Consider the following 13,371-nt stretch of genomic DNA (forward strand, 5'->3'; position numbering starts at 1 on the left):
CCAGATATTGCTGCCAACAGTTTCTTTTTTATTTTTTTGGGGTGGATTGCGACTTGTAGTATCTGTAAAAGCTAAAAGCAATGCGAAGTTTCCCTGAGCTGAGTGCCAACACAAAACAAACAGCATTGCTGGTAAGTAAGAGAGAGGCTCCACAGTTGTAGCTTAAGAGCTGCACAAACATTCTGTGTTTGGTGAACCACTCTTTATTTTTGTGGTCTACAAAACTACATTCAGAACACAGCATAATTAAAACAAGGACAGAATTCATGAATTCATGAAGCATTTACTATGTAAGCCAAAGAAAAGATAAATTATATGCCTGAAATGTTTCACTGAGCCATGATTCATACAAACAAAAGTGCTGGCAGGAATACATTCTTTTGATATGCTTTTCTAATGACTGAACTGAAACTACAGTATTTAAGGTGTTTATTACTCCCAAATTTGGCTCCCCAAAGAAATGAATTGAACATTTACACAGTATCTGTTAACTTCCAATACTGACTTTCTTCTATTTCTAGCGTTTTCTTTCTTTATTATTTGCCTCCGGGGCTTTGCGCAGCATGTTACGCAGCGAGCTGCTGCAGAGCTTTTTGTGATTATCCGACCGTGGCTCTGAAAACACAGCATTGTGGGGCTCCACGTTATCTCCCTGATTTATACCCTGATGGCCTGAGCCTGTGCTCCTTCCTCCAGCAGTATTCCCATGAAAGCGCGGGATGGATCACGGCATTTATCAAAGTTCAGATCCGAGTTGTGCCCCGGTAGCTGACGGCAGCCTTGGCTTGGGCATCCTGGTGCGGGGCTCCCCGTGCAGCCGTGGGTCGTTACGGGGCCCGCTGGCGTTCAGGGATTTCGGGACGGCGTCGTGCCTCCAGCTCTGCACGGTCTGCACCAGCTTTCGCATCTGCAGGGCAAAGCGTGGCTTTGGCAGGGCCGTGCTGGCAGCTCTGGAGCTGTGCCGGTGGTACCTGCTGCTGCTAACAGCTGTGCTCGCTCGCTGCTCGGCAGAAAGACGCCTTCCTCCAACACCAGGGCTTGGCTTCCGTGGGTGAAAAATAAAGTTTGCTTATTTTTTGTTTGATAACATCAAGTGGTGAAGAGTTTGATAGCATTAAGGTCTTCAGTAATGAAGCTGGTTTTGCTTAGCAACGTATCTTCTGCCTCCTGCTTCTGTGGTCTCTTGCCTCGTGCCTTTGTTGCCCCTTTAATGTTTGGACTAGAGCCGGCCGTTCCCATGGGAAGCAGGGCCGCCGAAGCCGGCGTGGCCACGCGTGTTCTGCGCGGGACGTGCTGTTCTTGGAGCCGCTCTGGCCCGTGACTGGCAGCTGGACAAAGTGCTGTGTTAGACCCGCGTAAGAAACTTCTGAAAAGCCCGTTGAAGGACTCTGAACTACTGTGCTGTGCTTCTTCCCGGGTAAACTTGGAAAATGGTGGGTGGAGAATTAGACGGGAGTCTGTTCTTGCAAGTAAAACCTTGTGTATTTTAACTCCTTAACTGCTGCATGGAGACTGGCCACTTCGTGGTTGTCTTTCCTAACGCCAAATTAGCCTTCTGAAGTTCTAACTCATGCATCTTAGTCTACTCATTCCTTTAGTGACCTACAGAAATGTATGTCCTCTGCAAATCCTATACAAATATTGTTTTTAAATCTCCTGGTACAGGGAAAGGTTCTCAAGAGTACAATTTAAAATTTTCCTAGTAAAAATGGCACTGAACAAGTATGTCTAATTGGCAGGTGAGGAAAAAAACCGTTGGTGTAGTTTAAACCTCCAGGCACTCTTTGAGAGGCTGTGACTGAAAGATGCTGTTTACTGGAGACACCCAGACAGGCTCATCTGTTTTATTTCTTGTCCTAATTTTTCCTCTGGAGTAATCTGGGCATCTAGTATCCGAACTGCTGCTTCTCCAGCCAGGGTTTCCTAAGTGACCAGATGTGCGTGGCTGTCTAAATAGCTGGGGATGATAACTTCTGCAGAAGACTTATGGCACTGCTATGATTGTCCGTTTGACAATGTCTCAAATCCTCTACCAAAGTCGAGGCCACCATCGTGCTACGCACAATTTAATGTTAAAATAATTAACACATCCAGCCCTGTACTTACGATGTAGACAGATAGACACAAGGGAAGAAGATCATTGATAACAGACTTAGACATTACTGGCCAGATGTAGTACTCTCAAATATTAAAAAAAGGAAATGCTGAATGGGGCAGGAGGACTCGTCCCAAGCTGCGCTGTCCTGCACGACATTGGTGTTGGCTTTGCCTCTGCAGGCTCAAGGGGGAAGTGGCCAGAATGGCAGGTGAATTCAGTGTAAAGGGGTGCTGGGCTCTGCGAAACTGGTCCAAGAGGAGGGTGTTTTTTTTTTAAAAAACAGACCCTTGGTTAGGTGTCTGAACAGAAACTGAGGAACTTAATATTACATACTTTGAGTGCTTGAGCACTGGAAAACTATTTCTGGGCTCTGGGAATTGTAATTCCAGGAAGAAAGGAGGCAGCTCCATCTGGCTCAGAAGAATTACTTTGGGTTGTTGCCTTTTTCATTCTTTTAATCTGTACCATGTTTGTGTTTGCTAGATAAAAATTATTTCTGGAATTGCAGAATACACACTATGGGAAGCAAAATTTGTACGGTACAATCGGACACTGAGGGGTCAAAGGCCAAAATCTCAGCATTTGTTCCTATTCACAAGTTCAGCCTCGAAAAGAGAAAAGCGGTTGTTTGGGATGCCGTGTGCAACTTCACTTGTGTTTGTTATACTTGGTAGCTGAGAACAATGTTCCTACAACCAACAGCAAATGCTGAATATATTAGAAAAGAGGGGAAAGAGATGTATAAATGCTCGATTGTTCTGAATACGTAGGCTGGAGAACTATGGTTGGAATTAGGGTTGTGACTCTCAGAGCAACATAATGCAAGTCACAAATGTTACTTTTGCATTCCACTGGAAATTAAGCAAGCTAGGACTGAGGAAACTCTGCCCCCGTTTTTTTAGGAGATAGATGACTGCAACCGAAAAGACCTACGGCAGGACTCGGCAGGTGTCCACGGTCTCGCTGCTGAGCAACCTGACAAGGCTGAGGTAAAACAGGACAACCCCCAACCAGTTGCTGCAGTAGACAACTCCGTCATGAGTTTCCTTAAAACGCTGGTAAGCTTTTGTCTTTCCATTTCATCTCTAGGCTGTGCTTTAAATTGCTTATAAAAATCCCCTCTGGACATGCTGAGCTAAACGTAACGTGCTCGCTGTCACGGGCACTGAGAAGTAGTGAAGCCAAACAGATGCCTTGGAGAGTAACTTGAGTGGCAGAGAGATGTGTAGGTACCATGCAGTTGTGATCAAAGGGTGATGACCTACTCTGGAAACTTCCTCTTCTGCACAGATGTTTTTAGACCTGGAGATACTTAGCTGTCTTAAATATTTTCTGTATGTTGAAACTTTTTGTAAAAATCTCTAAAAGTTCATTTTTATGGATTAATTGGATGTATAAGCGTCAATAACACATCTTTGGTCCAGATATTTTTCATTTTAGCTGTTGACTTTAGGTTGCTATCAAGAAATACTTTATGTTATGAACTTTTCCACACTGGGGGCGGGGGGAAGTAATATTTGTACTTCTTTCACCTTTGTGCTAGAAAAACCTGCTAGTTTCAAACAGATGAGCTTTCAGATCTCTGGAAAGATAAGTGGGTGTGACGGGTTTTTTTTCTCAAATATATTTAAGGTCTCCCCAAGTAAAGCTGAAGCCAAAAGCGATTCTGAAGACAAGGTAGGCAGACTCTTCATTCTGTCACTGATCACTAGATGTTTTTCCCCAAATTATGTTATCATTTTGAAGTAATTTAAAATATTTTTCCTCTGAATAAATTTGAAAGGAAGATGAGTATAAACAGTGCAACTCTTCATATCATAGGTTACAATCAAGATCTGAACTGTAGTATTTTCTGCCAGCTGATGATGACCTGGTAATGCTTTTGGCTGTTACTCTGTCTTGTCCTTGATATAAAAAGTTATGGATCTCTGCAGTAAAATCCTCCTGATTCCACAGAAAACTCCATTTGCTCACAGAGCTGGGTCTTCATTTCCAGTTGTGTATATGCATGTCTCCTTTATCCCTCCCCGCGCCTGCTGGAGCTGCCAGGTCCTGGTGGGGAGGACAGGCAAGGTCCCCAGGTCCCCCTGCCTGTGGCAGCTCCGCAGCTCCCACCCTCCTGCCCTGCACCTACAGCTACTGCTGGGACCCCCTTGGGGTGCAGGAGTTTGGGGGAAGTTCAGCTCCTCACTGAAGTCAAAAAGCAGGAGGAGATCTCTCTGGCTGCCCAGAGAGGTGGTGCAGTCACCATCCCTGGAGGTGTTCAAAAAACGTGTAGACGTGGCACTTCGGGACATGGTTTAGTAGGCATGGTGGTGTTGGATTGACGGTTGGACTTGATGATCTTAGAGGTCTTTTCCAACCTTAATGATTCTAGGGTTCTATGAACATTTCCGCTCTGGGCCTCTGGCTGCAGCCCCGGTACGGACCATGCTAAATCAGGGCTGACGGGCTGTTCCGACACAGCAGCTGAAACCTGAGCAAGAGGATTGAGCGGCGCTGGGCAGGACAGGAGAGCTGTCCTTCCCTGACCGCTCCGGATCCTTCCCTTCGCGCGCAGAGATGAGGATCGGGATTTTTAAGCGGGGTGAACTGAACAGCCGAGCTGTTCTAATAGCAGGCGTTAGGCTGACCGCTGGTGTTTGATGTTCCCACGGGGAGCTGGAACCCGTGTAGGCTGGACGGGCACAGCACCAGCCTGAGGAACGCTCCTCCGTGTAACGGGCAGGTGTGGCCCCTTGCTTTGCTCTGTACAGAGAATTTCTTCTTGGATTCCAGTGCCAAGAGGAAACTTGGTTTTAGCGTCCATGAGCAGTGATGATCCTTTATTTGTGAATTCAGATAAGCTTCAATGTTATAGCTTTCATTTGTTATTGCAGATACTGAAAATATCAGATTGATCCAATGTGTTTACCAAACTTAAACAAAAAAACTGTGGGGAAAAAACCCTAAACTGTAAAAAAGCTTGAAATTGAAAACATAATCTTCTAAAATGGAAAAACGTAGGTGTTTACAGACTTCTCCTTTCCCCTTCTTTCCTGCTAAGTTAGTGCCAAAACACAGGTTGAACAGAAGCAGAAGTAAGACAATTTGTATTAAGCTGCCTTCTATCTTCTAGTGTTTCATGGCCTACAGGCATATCACTGACTGTCTGCGTAACTGGGAACTTCCAGATTAAATGTCTTTACACATTGTTATAACAACTGCAGTTTTTTTCTTGCAATACCTGTGATAAAATTTAATTAACACATAAAGAAGAAAACCCTAAAAAAGGAAATGGTCTCTCCAGGCAGCTATTAGATAGCCAAAATTACTGGCATCAACATTTTTGTTTTCATCCCATTTTTTTATCCCTCTTGTCCCATTCAATTTTTATATAGCCTGATACTAAACTGGTGAAGTCAGTCTTTCCAGAAAGCTTGGTGAGTACATGGGGGATACACATCACTCCCTGATTATAGCTCAATAATTCTGGAAATCATCAACCAGGGCTGAGGTCTTCCAAGATATCCAGAAAAGGCAGCTATCAAATTGCCCTGTTTCAGCGAGACTTGCAGCATTTTCAACAACTCCTGACCACTCCAGTTGTTCAGTCCCGTTTGCGTACCTGACTTCATCAAATGCGCCCGGGTGCTGCTACAGCAGGTGACTGGTGCAGGCGTACTCTAACTGGGAACAAATATGCTGTTTGGGTTTGGTTTGCTATCACACCTCTGAGGGTAAACAAATCCAGATGACTAGCAGGATACGCAAACTCATATCAAGGTTAAATGGGAGTTGTTTTTTATGAAGAATTCCTTTATCTTTACTAGTGTTTTCCTGATAGAAGGAATGGCATTTTCACTATATGAAAGGAAAAAATATGTTAAAAAGGGTAACTTGGCAACTGCCGTATAGAAAAGCTGCAGATTTTACAGCCGAGAGATATATAGTTACATAATGGCCATTTTCCCCTCGAGAAATAACTCTGGTCTTAATGGTAAAGATGCGCTCTCGAGTGAGCTTTCCCCTTCGCGCAGCCCGAGCTGTGCTGAGGGCCGTGGGGCTGCCGGGTGGTTTGGCTGGCAGGGGGGCAGCGGTGCCTTTGCGTCCCGGCGGCACTTCCACGTTGGCTGCTCGTGCGCCCGGTGCCAGGGAGGAGCCAGGGTTTATCACGCCGGGCCGGTGTCGCTCCGCAGTGCTCTCCCACCCGCCCCAGTGCGCACAGCAAAGCATGGCCGCACGCTCCCTCCTGCCGAGACGCAGAGGTGTGCGGCGTCAGCGAAGCTGAGCTGGGCGTCGTTGTAGCAGCATGCTGTCATCAGCGACGCCTCTGGCTTCAGACACGTATGCTGTCGGCAGCCTGGGCACACCCGTAGGGTTGTCACCTCATCCGTGTAAACACAAGAGTTTAACGTGAGTTGAGTCATACTTCCTTGGATTAATTGATCCTTTGCAAGTTTATACCCACCAACGCGGCATTCGGATCAGACCTGCCCCGGACCGTTTGCGTGACCCTCTGTAGCAGATCCCGACTTGTTCCCGCGTCGCGGTATGCGTGGGAATACCGGGAACGCACAGAGCACGGCACGGGCGGGCAGGCGCGTTGGTGCGCGGCGCTTGGCAGGAACCGTGCGGCGGCACTGCGTGGAACCGTCCTCAGAGCACGGTCTCGTGCTCACACGTGTCGCGGTCTGTACTCCGGACCTCTCCTCCTGTCGGCTGTGGCCAAGCACAGCGCTTGGTTGATGCTTCACGTTGTGAATGCTACAGGCGGACTGGTTCTTCAGAGTTTGGGTCTCTTGGTGTTTCTGTAGTTCCTGGAAATTGTGGTCAACTCATTGTAAAGCTTTTTACTGTTTGGAAGCTTTTATTTTTGCCTCGTTCAAGTGTAAAAGAGAACAGAATGAGGCTTGCAAAGGGACAAGCTAATTACCCAGAGGGTGAACACTTGAGTCATTTTTCATTGAAATACAATTTTTTAAATTTGTATTTCTTTGCTATATATGGGCCTGATTCTTAATTAAACCAGAAAATAGATTGCCTAAGGGAGATCAGAATGAAGTCCAGGACACTAGCTAGCAGTAAGTAAAAGAAATCCCACATCCTCCTTTGTCCTGGGTAATCAAAGGCACCTCACTGCTTTAAAACCTGCCACTGAGACACTGCAGGGTGAGGAATGCCACCCCATATAAGATGACATCACATCTTATGGGCACACGTGCCGTGCGGTTACCATAGAACACTCCTGTGTTAACTTGTTTGAATGTTGGAGCTCAGTTGAGCAACCTTGGAAACTTGTGGCTTTGCATCCCCCTCCTTTTTCTTATTATTGAGAAGGTGAAAATGGTGGGGAAGGAAGGAAGGAAGAAGGAAGGAAGGAAGAAGGAAGGAAAAAAGCTGATTGTTCCTAACAGGAAAACTTAAGCTTTTTTCTCAGACTGGTAAATCAAGAGGGTTGTGTGGAAGTTTATGGGGGAGGAAATCTGAACACAGAAATTTTGAAGAGGTTCTTGTATTTGGAAATGTATTTTTTTCGATGGAACGTTTTAGCAAAGGTTACACAAGTTTTTCCAAGCCTCGTAGGAAAGTCCTGTATTTGAACAGGCCCACGTCTACCCTGTGCAGGGCAATCTGAGCTGCAGGTAGTCTTTGTTAAAACAGCCTGATACTGCTTTTTCTATCTAGATATCAATATCAATGTTTTTCTTTAATTTATAGCCCTCTGTAGTGGGTTTTTCCAATGTGCTGCCCAGATCTTTAGAGATGCAGTCTCTAATGTCAGCGGGCACCGCAGGCATTTACCACGGAAGGGAAAGGAAGCAGCACTTTCTGGTTCAACGCTTTAAGTATCGGTCTATCGTTACTATTTTTCTGATACTTTTATTTCTAACTTATTTCATGAACGTTACTGCAAATTTGAAATATTTTATGTAGCACTTATCATGAATATTCATACTACCCTTTTCATAAATAATGTGTTATACAAAACATTTTAAAGTTCCCTATAATTCATTTTAAAAAGAATGAAGGTATTGTCAAAGATTTTTGTATCTGCCTATTTCAAACTTATAAATCCCAAATTCAGTTGGTTACTCGTGAAGTTAAAATACAGAAATCTCAGACTTTGTGGGATTTGAATTGAATTGAGCGAAGATTTGGAAGGGGGCAAAATGTTTCGTTTTGAGTCAGCTGGACTGCCCTAGCTTTTATATCTCTTTCACTACTCACGTGAGAGAAAATCTAAGGAGAACTGAATAATCACTCAGAGGGAAACATGATGTGTTGTCCAGGGGAAAAAAAGGAAATGTTTGGGGTTTAATACTACATGTACTGAGTGTTCGACTGTTTTTCATGAACCAAATAAGAACTTTGCAATAAGTGCTCAACTTCAAATGCTGTTGTACAAAAGGGATCGAAAGCGGAGAGAGGCCATGGTGGGCAACCTGCTCCGACAGCCGCAGAATCCCAAACTAAAGGAGCCAAGAAAAAGAAGGCGGAGAGTCCCAAGCTAGGACACAGTACATTTAGTAAACTCTTTAGGCATAAGGTCTGTATGAAACTCGAGCAAGAGCAGAACCCTGAGCAGTAACAGATGGCCCCTGTCACAGAGCAAAATTGTTTAATTGGTAACTGAAATCAGCATCTGGCCAGCTGTGCGGCGCTCTGAAAACTCCTGGCGTGAGCAGTTCTGTGCCATGCAGTGTAAAACCACCTTCACGTGCAGCGTTTCTCTTGGTATACCATCTGTGAAGTCAGGATTCTGAAGCAATGCCTCTGACCTTCCCCGCTACCCCCTGCCCGGTTACGCTTACTAACGCTGACTAAACCTCCCTGGCCACTTCAAATAAAAATAAAATGAAAGGTACTGACAAACAATGAATGATGCAGATATGAACAGCACCTGCAATTGTAGGACAGGTTTAAGAGCTCAGCCCAACTACAATTAAGGCTTAACATGCACTGTCGTGTGGCTAAAATTAGTGATTTGGTGAACTGGGGCATCTGATATGGCACGGAGAAGGTCGGAATATGATATAGATACTTTTCAGATATAGTTACTTTTTTTTGTTTTCAGTGAAAAGTATGGATTAAATTCTAAGTTTAGTTTGGATGGAAAAAAAGTTTGGTTTTCAAGGATACTCAAAGTTGTTCAAAATGCACGCTTTTCCTGCAAATGGTTATTTCAGAGAAATTAGCTTTTATCTTAAAAAAAAAAAAAAAACACTGAAAACTTTTCATCAGCTTTGTTCTCCAGGTCCTTATTTGGGCATTTCTGCATTCTCTGAAGATAATCTGCCATGATGTTCTGTGGCAAGGAAGCAGAGAATTGCAGCTTTTTAGCCCAAAGAATGTAGAAGCAGAGACCCTTCCACTGGGGGAGGAAAGTAATTAATATTTAATGCTCGCTCAAAACACCCACATGGAATTTCTGGTGAGTAGGGGGCTTTATAATCAAGGGCATGAGGCAAAGGGAGTTCTTTAAGATATCTTCAAAACAAAAATGTTCTTTCCACTGTTTTCTCATTTTTGAGATAAAAATATCATCTGCATATCACTGAAGGAATAAATAATAATCTTCCCAATGCATTTAAGGCTCCAGTTCTTGCCAACAGCTTAAAGTTAAATCTCATATCTACTACGTTGCTAGCTAATAGTTTTGGTATTTAATACAATTAAAATATGAATTACATGCTCATCATGAATTAGGGCTTCCTGCTAAGTAAAACACATACCTGGCTAGCATTTTTTAATGTGCTAAGCCTCTTCTACAGTAGTTCGAAGCCTTGCAAGGAGCTGTTGGGAGAGATGATTGGTTTTCATTAGGCTATTTGATAGAATTTTAAAGACTTTTGGTCTGGAATGAAAGCAGTTATCTTGAAGGAATGTAACAGCACTACATTTTTACAGTAATAAAATCTGTCATATAAAATGTCATTACTTTTTAAATAGTTTTTTCTTGTTTCTAAGTTTATTTCCACAGCTTGCTTTCCACATAGAAAATACAGAAGCACTAAGTGGGGTATCATTTATGACATACTAAGAGTAAAGGAGATGGATTAAAATGGTGCCAACAGTTTGCTTGTAAGGCTGATTGAAAATGGAAATTCAAATCAGAGCAGTGATGTGACAGGCAAGCCCTGAAGTTATCACCTCTAGTAAAAAAAAAAATAGTAGTTCTGTTTATCTCTTTTCATTCGAAATGCCTTAGCATGGTGTGTCAACTAGATGAATGGGTAATGAATTCCTTTATTTGAAGTGATCACTTTAATATATCTAGTCATATTTAATTTTAAGCACTTCACTCTCTCCTCTGAAAGTTCCATCTCTGCAAGTCTTCCAAAAAGCCCTTCTCCATTCCTTAGTTAAGAACAGATTGACTACTAGCTTAACAAACATTGGTTTTCAGTGTCCCGTGCTTACATAAACACTAACTTTAAAGCACCTTGTGACTGTTGTTTTCAAACAGCCATGTGCATTCTGATATAAATCCATAGCGTAACCTGATGGAATGGGATTTGGCCACTTGACCTCACCGTTTGGATGCAGTTGACAGCTGGGTCCCTGTCACTGCTTTTATGCCCAGCCACGTAGACTTGCATTGCATGCCAGTTCTGCAGTATAACTGTACTGACTGACGGAATTTTGACTTGGAAGGGTTAATCGCTTATTTTCAGCATCAGTACTGAAGCCAGTTCATGGCATTACGCTACTTTTTACCGCTTGCTCTGGATCTTGTTCATTAGACCTAACCACAAAAATAAGTTCTTGGCTCCTGCAAAATACCTCTCACCTATTCTTTCAAGAAATCTGCAAAGCGTGTGGCAGGCTGCCTAAACCCAGGGGTGCTGGGCTCCCGTTTATTTGAGTTTGTGGCTTGCTGCTCCTCTTTTTGTACAGCTCAGAGACTCATCCTCAGCATGGGCTATGCTGGATGTTAGGGTAATAGACACTGATCTGTATCACTGGCCGGAAAGGAGTTTAACAAACTGGATCCCTCCTGGCTTAGTGTATTTTGATGAAACCAGGAAACCCATCACTGTGAATGATTTTTGTTTTTACAAAAGAATAAATCCCACTTAATGCACAGAGGTGTGAGTGGATGGACTAAACCAACCTCCAGCACCTGCAGAGCTTCTCTTTGTAGAGCTGCAACTCCTGCTTCTAAGTTATAAAGCCACTGCTGTTCTGTGCCCTTTGTTTCCAGGCACTCATCTGCCTGGGTTTTGTGTCCCAAAAAGCAAAGCCTCTTGCTTTGAAGGCAACGTTCGCGTGTCCCTGACTGATATGCCATTCCCCCAGGGGAAAAGATCCAGCTCTGCCTTGTACGTGTGCTTGGAAAGCTGCACACGCAGCCCCAGCTCAGAAAAATCTCAGCTAGTAGCTTAAAACCTTGTGTAACGTCTTACCTGGAGAAACGGGGAATGCGTACGTAAATACCCGTATTTTTAAAGAACAAGTTGGGGACTGGAAGCGCAGCAGCATGAGCACAAAGCAACTCAACGCAAGGCTGCAACGCTGCTGCAGGTAGAAGGATGCGAGCTGGCAGTCCCTTCGGGCAGCCGCGCCTCTGCCGGAGATCGGTTTCCATGGTTGCAGGAGCCAGGACTTTCACAAACATTCACTAAAAATAAAATAATTTGTGACACAGACAATTCCTGAACTGTGTGACTGCGAGCACTGACATTGCCAGAGACAGACTTGTCTTTGTGTTTTGTTTCCCTTCAGGCTGCAAGAGAGACCCAACAGACAACTACTACCAAAGTGAGTAGGATGATTCAAGTTATCTGTATGAATAATGCAGTCAAAGGGTAATTATTCTCGCTGTCATTTTCAGTCTCAAAGACACCGTTTTAGCTTCTTAATCAATTCCTCATCCCTGTTATGAAGGGGGGGTTGCTATGTAGTTCGCTTCCTCTGTTCGAGACATTCCTTCCTTTGCAAGGACAGGGCTGCAGCTCACGAGCTGCACCTTGCCGTGTCCTGTGCCATGGCGCTCCGCTGCACGCTTGCCTCGCGGACCAGGTGGTGCCTGAACGTGCTGCGAGCATCGCGTCCTTCACGCCTTTCCTACAGCCTGCGTTCATGTTTCTTTCTAGAGCACCGAACAGCAGCCTGTTACCTCTGTAAAATCAGACAAAAACGTCCCTTCCCCTCAAGAGCCGCAGACGACTAAGCAGAATACAAAAGCCCCCGAGCCTGCAGCCCAGCAGCAGGCAGCGGCCACCGAAGCCCCCAAGGAGGGGACGAAGGAGAAGGCATCGTCCACTCCTATGCCGCTGAGCAAGCTCTTCTGGAAAAAGGTACGTCTGGATGTTGGAGCCGGGCCATCCCGCAGCTCCATCTACGCAGAGCTGCAGGAAAGCAGTCGAGTCCGCAAAGCTGAGCGTATCCCGTGTGCTAAACGCGGGAGGGGCGTAAACAGTATATGCGGCTGCAAATGTATACGTGAGCTTTGGGCGGTCACCTATACACAGGGCTAGTAGTGGCAGTTAGGCTCCTGCTGAAGAATCCTATAAAACATAGTCTTTTAAACCTGTCTGTAGTATTTATAACGATATTATGGAAAAAGGAATACCACTCTTTGCCACTTCAACGCGCTTCTTAAAAATTCTATAGAGCTATAGTAATTTTTTACCAAATTATATAATTAATAGAGATATAGCTATAAAACATATTTCATTTTTATGACAACTGTTTGATTTAGCTTGAAATGTCTGAAAACCTGGAATCTGGTGAGTCTATTCTTACTCAATAGAATGATTTTCATACCAGACTAGATCAGTCTTTAAGTTTGGGGACTGAGGTCGATTGCTTGGGAAGACATATTTTTCCTCAGGTTAAATAACGATTTTAACTAAAATTAGGACTAACTTTGAGAACATGGTTCCCGTTTCCGTGAACCTTGGTGGTTTATAAGCTGAAGGTTTATTCTCTTCTCATTTCATTTCATTTAAGAGCTGTGTTACACGTTACTGAATCCCTGTATGTTGAGTAACTGCCTTCCTGGGCTTCTGGTCAAGTTCAAATCCCAGAAGCGAACTGCTTCCAAACACGCAGATACCGACTGAGCAGCTCACCCTGCAGCTTCCTCAGCCGTGTCCTCCCTACTGAGCAGTGATACTGGAGATACAGTTTGGGTCTGTTACTTGCATTAAAAAAAAAAAAAAAAAATCAACAAAAACTGAGGTGTTCGGGTATTTACAGAGTAAGCGCGCTTGAAAACAATCTAAGCTTGAAATATTTGTTGCTTGGGAGTTAATTTCCTGTGGAACCGGGTACTTGGAATGAGA

At 44.2% G+C, this 13,371-nt stretch overlaps 1 protein-coding gene across 5 annotated transcripts in view; it reads left to right on the forward strand.

The window, feature by feature from the left end:
• The window catches only part of BCAS1 (brain enriched myelin associated protein 1), a 54,940-nt gene that overhangs the window by 17,687 nt on the left and 23,882 nt on the right, over positions 1–13,371 (forward strand). For 3 of the 5 annotated variants that reach the window (XM_075768507.1, XM_075768508.1, XM_075768512.1), the window contains 5 exons: positions 3,001–3,156; positions 3,731–3,775; positions 8,490–8,627; positions 11,807–11,842; positions 12,178–12,381. In XM_075768507.1, the coding sequence (XP_075624622.1) occupies positions 3,001–3,156; positions 3,731–3,775; positions 8,490–8,627; positions 11,807–11,842; positions 12,178–12,381 (579 nt within the window). The remainder of the gene's footprint in view (positions 1–3,000; positions 3,157–3,730; positions 3,776–8,489; positions 8,628–11,806; positions 11,843–12,177; positions 12,382–13,371) is intronic. The other 2 variants (XM_075768509.1, XM_075768511.1) reach the window with 1 other exon arrangement.

The sequence above is a fragment of the Balearica regulorum genome, chromosome 16 (genome assembly GCF_011004875.1).
Source record: "Balearica regulorum gibbericeps isolate bBalReg1 chromosome 16, bBalReg1.pri, whole genome shotgun sequence".
NCBI classification, from domain to species: Eukaryota; Metazoa; Chordata; class Aves; order Gruiformes; family Gruidae; genus Balearica; species Balearica regulorum.